The following is a 13,120-nucleotide window of genomic DNA, read 5'->3' on the forward strand; positions in this document are numbered from 1 at the left end:
ATTAGAGCTTTGAAATTACTAATTTATGAATAATATATTGTAAAACGAGTCTTGAAAATTAATTTGTAAAAGAAGTTTAGAAACTTTTCCCTATATGTAATAATTGAATCAGTCTGTCATGTGGTAGATTCATTTAGTATATCCCAGTATTAAGCCTTTAACTTGCTATAGAATTAAAGAAAGGTATGTGGGACATGAATAAAATAGCTACTCTAAATTTGAAATGGCAAGTAAAGAAGGGGAAGAGGAAATACATGAGAGAACTAAATTAGAAAATAAAAGCAAGTTGGGACAATTAGGTTGTCAATCCAAATGCTTTAAAAATATCACATCTAATATTTTATCTAATATTACCTATTAGTTTTTGAAAGCTTGTGTTGCTACTTCAGCTATAAACCCAGCAAACACACTTGATAAAGTAGAGGAATTTGTGTCCCAAGGTTTGTCTACAGTGGTGTCCCATAGACATGTACCTGCTTAGCGTATGTTAGCTTACTGTACTCTCTTTTTTTTTTTTTCTTTTGAGACGGAGTCTCGCTCTGTCGACCAGGCTGGAGTGCAGTGGTGCAATCTCGGCTCACTGCATCCTCCACCTCCCTGGTTCAAGCAATTCCCCTGCCTCAGCCTCCCAAGTAGCTGGGATTACAGGTACACGCCACCAGGCCAGCTAATTTTTTTGTATTTTTAGTGGAGATGGGGTTTCACCATGTTGGCTAGATTAGTCTCGAACACCTGAGCTCAGGCAATTCACCCACCTTGGCCTCCCAAAGTGCGGTGATTATAGGCATGAGCCACTGCAACCAGCCTTTTTGATGTTGGGCACTCATTATATAGCATCTTCGGTTATTAGAGAAATCATCATTATACCAAAGCACTGAATGCCAATATGATATGTATAAATATTGCTTAATAGTATCAGCCCTGAAGTATTTGCTGTCTGGAGTTACCCAACTTGCTTGTACCTCAGTTCTCTAATCTGTGCATTGGGGGTAATAGTACTTATTTAATAAGATTCTTATGAGAATTAAATGAGTTAATATATATAAAGCCTTTACAAAGTGTCTTGACACATATAAGTACTCAATAAATGTGACTTGCTCCAATAATGGCAGTAATAATAATAAACAGAGGATGATCGTTTCCTACATGGGATTATTACAATAGTTGTATGGCAAAAGCAGAGGAACCACTTTTTTTTCCCACCCACTGAGGAAAAACATTTTTCACCTGCTTTTTCCCCCTACATGAAGGACAGTTGAGTATAGTCATGGTAATGTATTATATTTTAAGATTTTGCCTTTCTTTTACAGAACAATCCCAGCCTAAAACTTATATACACAGAATGTCTGAGGGTTTGTGGCAACTGGTTAGCAGAAACTTGCTTAGAAAATCCTGCGGTCATCATGCAGACCTATCTAGAAAAGGTAAGATTTTTGGGGCAACCCTTAAGATAGTTACTTAGCATGAATATGCTTCATCTTTACAGCAAGATCAAATAAAATTATGGTTTTATTTTTCTATATATTATTACTGCCATGGCTCTGTATAGTTTCTAGGGTGGAGTGAAACAGTGTTACATACGAAGCAGCAGATTTTGAAAGTAAGCCCAAGTATACATAGCATGTCTTCTTCCTCCTTCCTACCTCAGCTACCAGCTACCCTTTCAGCAGGTTGTTTCTGATAATTTCTTCATGTATTCATCTACAGGCAAGACAGCCCTTGCTCTTCATCAGCTACCCACAAGTAAAGGTTTCATTATACCAGTCCCCTTTGACCTTCCTGTTTCTCCGTCTTATCCCTTTGATTAACTAATTTTGGAAATAAGTTACCTCGCTAAATAAGTGTAACATGAAACACATTATATGATTGTCTTTTTTTTTTTTCTTTTGAGACAAAGTCTCGCTGTGCTGCCCAGGCTGGAGTACAATGGCACTATCTTGACTCATTGTAACCTCCACGTCCCAGGTTTAAGCAGTTCTCCTGCCTCACCTTCCCAAGTAGCTGGGACTACAGGAGCATGCCACCATGCCCAGTTAATTTTTTGTATTTTTAGTAGAAATGGGGTTTCACCACGTTGGCCAGGCTGGTCTCGAACTCCTGACCTCATGTGATCTGCCTACCTCGGCCCCCCAAAATGCTGGGATTACAGGCGTGAGCCACCACACCCAACCTGATTGTCTTTAAATTTTATAAAGCTCTTTGTTTTTGCAAAGTTCTTTACAAGTATTAGATGTTTGGGTTATTTCTATATTCTCAAAGTTGTTTTGAAAAGTCAGGAAAATACTATGGTTAGGGGTGTCCAATCTTTTGGCTTCCCCTGGGCTACACTGCAGAGGAATTACTGTGGGCCACACATAAAATACACTAATATTAATATTAATAACACTAATATTAATGATAGCTAACAAGCTTTTAAAAAATCACAAAAGAAATCCCATGTTTTAAGAAAATTTACAAATTTGTGTTGGGCTGTATTCAAAGCCATTCTGGTCCACATGCAGCCCATGGGCCACAGGTTGGACAAGCTTGCAGTATTTCATATAATTTAGCTTTTACGCGTATATAAGTTAAACTTTAGTGTGTTACCGTAGTTTGAGTGATTCTTTAGATGTATTTAGTATTTGTAAATATAATTTAAATTGGTTGTGTTTTCTTGAAGGCAGTAGAAGTTGCTGGAAATTATGATGGAGAAAGTAATGATGAGCTAAGAAATGGAAAAATGAAGGCATTTCTCTCATTAGCCCGGTTTTCAGATACTCAATACCAAAGAATTGAAAACTACATGAAATCATCAGAATTTGAAAACAAACAAGCTCTCCTGAAAAGAGCCAAAGAGGAAGTAGGTCTCCTTAGGGAACATAAAATTCAGACAAACAGGTAACTACGTTTCTGTAAGTGACAATTTTATGTTCACCAGTTAACTGAGTGAATGTGTTTGCATAGAAAAAGTGACTTGTCTTTTTATCTGATAGTTTTGAGCACTAAAGGTCAGCTTAGCTACATATAAATTATCTTGATCTTTTGGGTTCTTTGCTGTTGTTGTTTTTTTTTATTGTTGTTGTTTTGTTTTTGTTTTTTTGAGACAAGGTCTCCCTCTGTCACCCAGGCTGAAGTACAGTGGTGTGATCATGGCTTACTGCAGCCTCGACCTCCTGGGCTCAAATGATTCTCCCTCTCAGCCCCCCAAGTAGCTGGGGCTACAGGTGTGTGCCACCATGCCTGGTTAATTTTTGTATTCTTTGTAGAGATAGAGTTTTGCCATGTAGAGATAGAGTTTTTGCCATGTTGCCCAGTCTGGTCTCAAACTCCTGAGCTCAAGCAATATACCCACCTTGGCCTCTCAAAAGTGCTAGGATTACAGGTGTGAACCACTGTGCCCTGTCTGTTTTGGTCCTAATGTGGCTAATCACAAATCAGTATGTAAGACATTGACATGCTATTTTATGAATAATTCATACTCTGCTTCTAAGTTCATTGTGGAGAATATAGATATTAGCTTTCTGTTTTGGTTTGCTTTTTTGGTTTATTGGTATCATGGGAAAAGGAGATAGATATTGAAATTAATTACAAAAGTTACCTTTTTTTGGTGATGTAATTGAATCTGTTTATTTTAGTGTAAGTAGTGGTTTAAGTTAGCTAAATAGCTTTCGGAGAGTCCCTCTTGTCCTTGGATGCTTAAGAAGGTGTGTGAATTGCACAATTAAGACAAAAGTAAGTTTATTCCCTTTATAATTCTTAGACGTTTGCTTTTTTTCCTGGGATGAAAATCGAATTTTTTTCATTTATATTGTATATTGTGTGTCATTTTGTAGTTCTGTTAAAGCTTATGGCTTTTGTGTTTTACCTTAATTATTCTATACAAGATACACAGTAAAGGTTCAGCGAGAGCTGGAGCTGGATGAATGTGCCCTGCGTGCACTGAAAGAGGATCGTAAACGCTTCTTATGTAAAGCAGTTGAAAACTACATCAACTGCTTATTAAGTGGAGAAGAACATGATACGTGGGTATTTCGACTTTGTTCCCTCTGGCTTGAAAATTCTGGAGTTTCTGAGGTCAATGGCATGATGAAGGCAAGTGTTATTCAACCCAATATTCTACGCTATGCTTGAAAAGCTTAGACGTAAGCCCCTTGATGTCAGAGATTTTGTATACCCCTTTGTATTCCTGCACTTGGTCCAGTGCTCTACATGTGAGTAGCATTTTGTAGTTTTCTAAACTTTGATCCATATTTAGGATTATTTGCAAGTTCCTGTTTCTACAAAAGTTCCTTTATATTATTATTAGATTATATAAACTGATAAGCTCTAAATGATGCAAGTTTGTATGGAGGTGAGAGAAATTAGCTTGGTCCTATGTCTTTGCAGTTACCATAGGAGAGTGTCTAGAATGGGGCATTAGATTGGAGAATTTAGAAAGCAATTAAAGATGATGTGATCACAGATGGGTTTTTCCCCTGCTGCAAAAATCTGGGATTTTTACAAGAAATTTTGTAAGTGGAGAAAATATACTTTTAAGAAAATATTCAACAAAGCAGTATTTCCTAAGTTTTTATTTGAAAACCTTAGATTATAGTGATGACATCTAATATTAAATTTAGGTTGATAAGATATATATTGTTAGTTTGAAGGTTAGAGATAAAATGTTTCTCTTGCAGGAAAAGAATGATAAGACTCATAATAGACACAATCAATATCTGCTGTAGTATACGCTACATATTACTTTTGGCTTATAGGGAAAAGCAATTACTTCATTTTATTGTACACTGACTTCTCAGGAATCAAGATCACAGTCACACTCAGATCAGCCTTGTCTTCCTTAGATTTTCTGGAATATAAGCAGTACCAAATATCCCAGTTCAATTTAGGACCAAATATTTTGATTTACCAGTGCATTAATCTGGAGTACCCATTATAAAGATCTACAGATCGGCTAAGAAATGAAGGAAAAAAAATATAGTTAGTGAAGTTTTGTTAACCACTTGCTTGTCCTAATAGAGGAGCACTGTCATAAAATAATTTATTTGCTTAGATGTGAGACTATTTGAAACACCTTGTTTCTTAATGTTGTGGGTTTTTTTAATGATAGAGAGACGGAATGAAGATTCCATCATATAAATTTTTGCCTCTTATGTACCAATTGGCTGCTAGAATGGGGACCAAGATGATGGGAGGCCTAGGATTTCATGAAGTCCTCAATAATGTAAGTAAACCTGAAAATCAAACCACAATAATTATTTTTCTTCTATATTACTTATGTATTATATAAAGTATATATACCATTCCCTCTAAGAAATGGAAATACAAAATTTTATATTTTGTCTCTTCTCATATCACATAAGTTACTCAATTTCTCTCTCTAATTGCTCATAGGCCTCTGCTTCTTTCTCACACATGTAGACATACACACTCCACCCACTGCAGTATCTAGATAGTAATACACATTTTAACATTAAGCAAAATGAAAAATATGGATTGTATGTTTTTTATTTGCACAAATCTAATAGTTCTTAATTTTCTTACAGCTAATCTCTAGAATTTCAATGGATCATCCCCATCATACTTTGTTTATTATACTGGCCTTAGCAAATGCAAACAAAGATGAATTTCTGAATAAACCAGAGGTAGCAAGAAGAAACAGAATAACTAAAAATGCTCCTAAACAAAGCTCTCAGCTTGATGAGGTATTTGGATTAAACATATGTACTTTTTAGAAGTGTGATATTCAGTCTTTCCTAGAATATTTCTTTTTAAAATCCTGTGTTGTGATGCCATCTAAAATTGGTTCAAGGCTGAGCACGGTGGCTCACGCCAGCAATTTGGAAGGCTGAGGCAGGTGGATCACTTGAGGTCAGGAGTTGGAGACCAGCTCAACCAACCAACATGTTGAAACCCTGTCTCTACTAAAAATACAAAAATTAGGCAGGCGGCGTGGTGGCTGAGGCTACTCCGGAGGCTGAAGCAGGAAAATTGCTTGAACTTGGGAGGCGGAGGTTGCAGTGAACCAAGATCGCGTCATTGCACTACAGCCTGTGCAACAAGAGGGAAACTCCATCTCAAATTAATTAATTAGTTAATTAATTAAAATTGGAATATGTCAAAGCATAGGAAATACCAGTAGTATTTTACTTTTTTCCTCGCGGCGGTTGGCAAAAGAAAACAATAGATTTTTGAAAGGCACTAGAGTTGACAAGAGTATTATACCTTTAATGTATTTTATTCATGACTGTTTTATTTGCATCTGAGGAATTATAATCATTCCATTGTCTACATTTGTGCATGAATTCTGTTTTTCTCTTTGTTTTTCTCACTGTTTTTTATTAATAGGATCGAACAGAGGCTGCAAACAGAATAATACATACTATCAGAAGTAGGAGACCTCAGATGATCAGAAGTGTTGAGGCACTTTGTGATGCTTATATTAGATTAGCAAACTTAGATGCCACGCAGTGGAAGACTCAGAGAAGTATGTGTTTGAAAGAAAGAGCATTGTCTTCTTGCTGTGTTACTCTCTGTAGAGATATATTAATTATAGAGCCTAATAAGTAAATCTACTTAAAATAAGTAAATTTGCATCACAAATGTGATGCAAAAGCTTAATTTTTATCTGATAGCTTCAGCATTCCCTGGTTACTTTTTCAGTTATTATCTCTTGGTAGAACTGATAATATGTGACTACAGTAAATTAATTATTTGATTTCTTCTGATAATCTTCTGGTGCACAAACTTGTTACAGAGAATCGCATAGAGGCAAGTCTATTAAAGTAATAGAATAACTGAACATTTCTAGTGTCAAAAATTTTTGTAAATGATGTGGTTACTGTGCCCCGGGACTTAAAAATAAAAAGGCATTGGCTGGGCGCAGTGGCTCACGCCTGTAATCCCAGCACTTTGGGAGGCCAAGGCGGGTGGATCATGAGGTCAAGAGATCGAGACCATCCTGGTCAACATAGTGAAACCCCATCTCTACTAAAAATACAAAAATTAGCTGGGCATGGTGGTGCACGCCTGTAGTCCCAGCTACTCAGGAGGCTGAGGCAGGAGAATTGCTTGAACCCGGGAGGCGGAGGTTGCTGTGAGCCAAGATCCCGCCACTGCACTCCAGCCTGGTGCCTGGCAACGGAGCGAAACTCTGTCTCAAAAAAAAGAAAAGGCATTACCATTTCTTCCATAGGTGCTAAAATGCCATTATTTAATTATTATTCTTGCTCTGTCAGTTCAAATAATTATAAGCTGCTGGAATCTTTGGTTTTGTGACTAGTTTCTAAGTATGCATTTGCTTCCAAGTATCTCCCCATACTTCAATAATTGTATTTTTTTTCTATTCAGAATCATATCTTCATGTTTAAATTCTCATTACTTTAAAACAAGAATGAGACTTCACATATTATTTCTCTAAGCAAACAAAAAATATTGACATGTCTTTTAGTTGCATTTAATAGTAATGTGACAGGAATATGGTATCTATGTATTTTAAGACGCTGATTCTGGTTCCTCAGGTGGAATCTGGTCTAATTAACCCTGTCAGGTAACCTGCAAATTTACTTGAAGCTACATTAACCACTGTTGAGATTTGACCCTGAGCTACACAATGGCCAAAGCCCAGTCTTCATTTCTCAATCAGAGCCTGAACCACAGATTAGCAACAAGTTGGGGCCAGTAGCATCTGCTGACTATTTCTGCTTGACCTTCAATGCTGTTCCTCAGTTTGTCACTAAAATCTCTTCATTTTTAAATACAGAAGGCATAAACATTCCAGCAGACCAGCCAATTACTAAACTTAAGAATTTAGAAGATGTTATTGTCCCTACTATGGAAATTAAGGTAATTTACAATTAACTCTTGATTTTTTTAAAACTAATTTTTTAAAATTAGATTAAACCATTTGAAATAGTACTTTTATGTAGGTCAAAATTGGTTAAATATTGGCAAATTTTACATGTTTCAACCTAGTTTCTCAGTATTAGATTTTCTTTGCCCAAGCCCTGAAAGACTCAAAAGCGTCTCCTGCTTTCTTTTCCACTGCCTTCAATTCTGTGCCTCACATCTTTCTTATGAAGGTCTATAGACTGTTACCTTCATTGGACAGAAGGACAGTTTCCATGTACTTATGCCAGGATTAATTTTTGACTTGGCAAGGAAGTCCTCAATTGTTATATACTGCTTTTAAAAATATGCTATGTGCAGTAAAACGTATTATTGGCTGTGATATATCAGTATTACTATAATATTAAGTTGACTTTATATGCATGATACACTTAGCTCTGTTCTATGCAAGAAATAATGGAAGTAATTTCATGTGGGCAGGGATATATGTAATAAGGGTTATAGTTTGGAAAATGATAATCTTAAATACATTGTTTTTCTTTTCATTTTGCAGTTTAGTGCTTAGTATCTAGTTACTTGATTTGAAATGTAGCTGGACCATGTGGATTGATTACTGTTTTTCTAGCTATATTAGCTAAGTTACTTAGCTGAATATTTCTTGAAAATGTCAGATTTAGCAGTTATAATCCAGAAAACTCCTTCTACTGTTTTCCAATATTTACTTTATTATGTTTTTGTGGGGAGTTATTTCTCAGATGACTTTACATATATTAGTGAATCTTTCATTGAACAGTAAAGTTATATAGTTCCAGTTCTTAACCAACATCAGATTGTCATTTATTCCTCTGTTTAATATATAATTTATTTTTCTTTAAGTGCAAATAGTGTATCCAACCTATTATCATGTTTATACTTTTATTAGGTGGACCCCACAGGAGAATATGGAAATCTGGTGACTGTACAGTCATTTAGAGCAGAATTTCGCTTAGCAGGAGGTGTAAATTTACCAAAAATAATAGACTGTGTAGGTTCCGATGGCAAGGAAAGGAGACAGCTTGTTAAGGTGAGCGATCCCTTCTCTGGCTTAGCCCTTAGAGTTTTATTGGTGAAAATTTTTAGTTGATATTTTCTTTCTGCTTTATTTGGGCTTTTGTCTTTATTTTGAATGATTACAAATGAGGAGAATTTGTAGACTAGAAATACATTATTTTCTAGAACCAGAAAGTTTTTCTTCATTTTTTTTGTGTGTCTCTCAAAGACCATCATTATTGTATGGTTGATTCAAGTAAAAGCATACCATTAACATATACAGACATGGTAAGGTTAACAGTGAGCTTGCTTTTTGTGAAAAAATACTTTGGTTTCTGTCTGTTATTTCTTTGAATAGTACAAGTTTAGTCCTTTGCATCAGTATCCTGGGTCTGGTACTGTTGCCAAGTGCTGTTTAATGTACCAGAAAGGGAGAGCATTCTTCCCTTACCATTTCCTCATGAACTCTTTGAATCCTACTGGGGAATGGTGGAAAGCCACAGTGCTGCTTTACTCAGTTGTTTGCAGTATGCCTTCCTATGGGGGAGTTCCAGTTAATATAGCTACAAAAGTAGCAAAGGGAAACTTCTTTTTCTAAATCAGTGTGACTACTCAGTGTTGTGGCTTATTCTAATTGAAAAAATGTGAGTAGGTCCTTAATTATTTGAGAGACTGTTAAGAGGAACACAGGGCCAGGCACAGTGACTCCCGCTGTATTCCCAGCACTTTGGGAGGCTGAGGCTGGTGGATCACCTTAGGTCAGGAGTTGGAGACCATCCTGACCAACACTGGGAAACCCCATCTGTACTAAAAATAAAAAATTAGCCAGGCATGATGGTGGGTGCCTATAATCACAGCTAGTTGGGAGGCTGAGGTAGGACAATCGCTTGAACCCAGTAGGCAGAAGTTGGGGTGAGCTAAGATGGTGCCATTGCACTCCAGCCTGGGCAAAAAGAACAAAACTGTGTCTAAAAAAAAAGGTACACAGATGCTCAGATTGGTTTCTGAGTACCCTTTGCTATTCTCGGATGACTCTGTGTTTTTATAATAAAATGAACTGTACTTGTTAATTCATGCTTAATTATTCTGTAGGGCCGTGATGACCTGAGACAAGATGCTGTCATGCAACAGGTCTTCCAGATGTGTAATACGTTACTACAGAGAAACACTGAAACTAGGAAGAGGAAATTAACTATCTGTACTTATAAGGTAACTATTTGTACTTCAGTTTCTTCACCAAGACCATATAAAAGATGCCCTTTGGCTGGGTGAAGTGGTTCATGCCTATATTCCTAATGTTTGGGGAGGCCAAAGTGGGAGGATCACTTGAGGCCAGGAGTTTGAGACCAGTCTCAGCGACATAGTGAGACCCCCATCTTGACAAAAACTAAAAAAAAAAAAAAAAAAAAAAAAAAGCCAAGCATGATGGTGTGTGCTTGTAGTCCCCTAGCGACTTGGGAGGTGGGAAGATCACTTGAGTCCAGGATTTTGAGGCTGTAGTGAGCTCAAACTCTGCAGTGAGCTCTAGTCCAGCCTGGGCAACACAGCAAGATCTTGTTTAAAAAAAAAAGAAGAAGAAGAAGAAGAAAAATATGCCATTATTTGGACCAGGAGTCTACAAATGTTTTCTGTGAAGGACCAAATAGTAAAGATTTATTTTCTTTTTAAAAAGTTAATTATAGTAGGAGGTTTCTTATAGTCAACTGAAATATTTTTTCCTTTTTTCTATTCAACAGTATGTCACAGAACTATTTATCATTTTTTAACAGCTACATTTTGTGTATGTATGTAGTTTTTTATACAAGTCCTTATCAATGGGCATTTGGGTTGTTTTTAATCTTTTGCTACTAAAACAATGCTGCATTGTAGTGAAAAACCTTGAACAGTGAATAACCTGAATAACGGATTTCATACATGTTCAGGCAAATCTGTGGCATGGATTTCCAAAAGTGAGATTGCTGGGTAGAGGATATATGCACCTGTAATCTGGTTGATACTGCCAGATTACTCTAATTGGGGGTGTACTCACTTATATTTCCTCTAGCTATTTGCCTGAGAAGACAATCCTCAGTCACATTCTATTAGCTGATCATCTCTGACTCTTAATTACTTTAGAAATAACAATAAATCCTCATTTTGAAGGGCCTATTTTCCATAGGTTTGTCTTTTCTGATTTTATTCCTGTATCTCATTTAAAATTTTCTCCTTCTATAAATGTTATAACAGGGATTATGGGTGACGCCTGTTTTTTTAAATGCATTTCTAGTTTCCCATTATGAATGTTTTTTATTTTTAAATAATGGCTAAATTAAAAGGCCTAAATAGGGGAATGAAGAAGAATGAATTAGAAATACCCTCCAAAATTCCACTTGAGCTAGGCTATTGTAATAAAAAGCAGGTCTTGGTTTTGAGCTTCTTAACTGCTTTCAGAGACAAATATAAAACTTATTTATTGGGAGAGGGGCACAGATCATTGGTACTCAAGCTTTAGCAGACATCATAATCACTTTTTGTTAAAACACAGATTGCTAAGCCCCATTCTTAGAATTTCTAATTCAGCAAGATTAGGGTAGAACCTATGAATATGCATTTCTAGCATGATACCAGTGATGCTGATGCTGCCCTAGTCCAGGAACTACACTTTGAGACCCACCAGTCTAGTTGTTCTACCATCTATTGACCTGACTTGATTTTAGAACAAAGTTGATCTATTAGCTATCTCCTATATGACAGATAAGAACTTTTGAGAGAGTAGATATTCTGTAATGTGAATGAAAGGAAATTTTTATGCTTGAAATGCCAGACTTTTAGATTGCAAAGATAGTGACTAAAGAATTGGGTTACAAAAATATGGGCTATAGGAGCTCCTCCTGATACTCTCAGAAAGCAGCTAAGATTTCCAAGCAGATACACAATTGAACCTCCACATTTCATTGCAGTAAACCGCAAAACAGTGAATGCCTGACCAAGAATATTTTAAAGGCAGAAATTACTAAACTTTGATCTCTACCTTACGACTTTTTCAACAGCTAGTTTTCACACAAAACTGTTTTTCCATGTAAATTATTCCATTAAGATTTCTAGTTGGGCATGGTGGTCCAAGCTATAATCCCAGGGCTTTGGGAGGCTGAGGTGGGTGGATCACTTGAGGCCAGGAGTTCAAGACCAGCCTGGCCAACATGGTGAAATGCTGTCTCTACTAAAAATACAAAAAAATTAGCCAGGTGTGGTACACATGCCTCTAGTCTCAGCTGCTTAGGAGACTGAGGTGAGAGAATCACTTGAACCTGGAAGATGCAATGAGCCTAGATCACGCCACTACACTCCAGCCTGGGTGGCAGAGCGAGACTTTGTTTCAAAAAAAGAAAAATGTCTAAAGGCCAGATGCAGTGGCTCACACCTGTAATCTCAGAACTTTGAGAGGCCAAGGCAGTTGGATTGCTTGAGGCCAGGAGCTTGAAACCAACCTGGGCAACATAGCAAGACACCATCTCTACAAAAAATTAGAAATTTAGCCAGGCATGGAGACATGTGCCTATAGTCCCAGCTATTCAAGAAGCTAAAGCCGAAGAATTCCTTGAAATCATGAGTTTAACACTGCACAATAAGCTGTGATCATGCCACTGCGGTCCAGTCTGGGCAACAGAGCAAGACTTTGTCTTTAAAAAAAATGATGTCTAGAAAATGGGTAACCCAGATAATTAATTGAATATGTAATGTTATACATCTCAATATTAAAGTATAACTTCTAAACACAACAGTTTAGGTTTGAATATTTCTTAGAATTACAACAATAAACCAATAATGTTATTTTGAGATTACTCCAAGAATATGAAAGTTGTGTCATCATTATGTCAAACTAACTGTTCTTGCCTTTAGTTAAGATTCCCTAGACTACAGGGAAGTAGTCTACCCAGTCCTGGTTATCTGTGGAGTCATTCCCAATCCTGAGGTTCAGGTCTTCTATGGTCATTGTGTCAACAAGAGCATACATTGACTACCTGGCACTAGATCTTGGTATCCAAATATTGTGTCATTGTGCAACCTCAAAAGGAGAGACTTGTATACTAAGGCATGCCAGATAACTCTTGTCAGAAAGAATCAGATGGAAATAAAGACAGTTCTTATTATATATGCTGATAACTGAGACATAGCCCTTAACATTAACCAGAATTAGGGTAGCTGGCTCAATTTTTCTCCACCAAAACTATGTGTTGTTACAAAACATACTGAACAACAAATCTAAAATCTTAGGTGTCAGAGGACT

The 13,120-nt window shown here is 36.7% G+C and overlaps 1 protein-coding gene across 10 annotated transcripts in view; it reads left to right on the forward strand.

The window, feature by feature from the left end:
- Positions 1-13,120, forward strand: part of ATM (ATM serine/threonine kinase) — a 143,658-nt gene that overhangs the window by 109,787 nt on the left and 20,751 nt on the right. For all 10 annotated transcript variants that reach the window (XM_074400527.1, XM_074400526.1, XM_074400530.1 and 7 more), the window contains 9 exons: positions 1,311-1,424; positions 2,660-2,877; positions 3,864-4,075; positions 5,091-5,200; positions 5,523-5,681; positions 6,325-6,463; positions 7,739-7,821; positions 8,747-8,887; positions 9,946-10,062. In XM_074400527.1, coding sequence (XP_074256628.1) covers positions 1,311-1,424; positions 2,660-2,877; positions 3,864-4,075; positions 5,091-5,200; positions 5,523-5,681; positions 6,325-6,463; positions 7,739-7,821; positions 8,747-8,887; positions 9,946-10,062 — 1,293 coding nt within the window. The remainder of the gene's footprint in view (positions 1-1,310; positions 1,425-2,659; positions 2,878-3,863; positions 4,076-5,090; positions 5,201-5,522; positions 5,682-6,324; positions 6,464-7,738; positions 7,822-8,746; positions 8,888-9,945; positions 10,063-13,120) is intronic.

Source organism: Saimiri boliviensis, chromosome 6 (genome assembly GCF_048565385.1).
Source record: "Saimiri boliviensis isolate mSaiBol1 chromosome 6, mSaiBol1.pri, whole genome shotgun sequence".
Classification (NCBI taxonomy): domain Eukaryota; kingdom Metazoa; phylum Chordata; class Mammalia; order Primates; family Cebidae; genus Saimiri; species Saimiri boliviensis.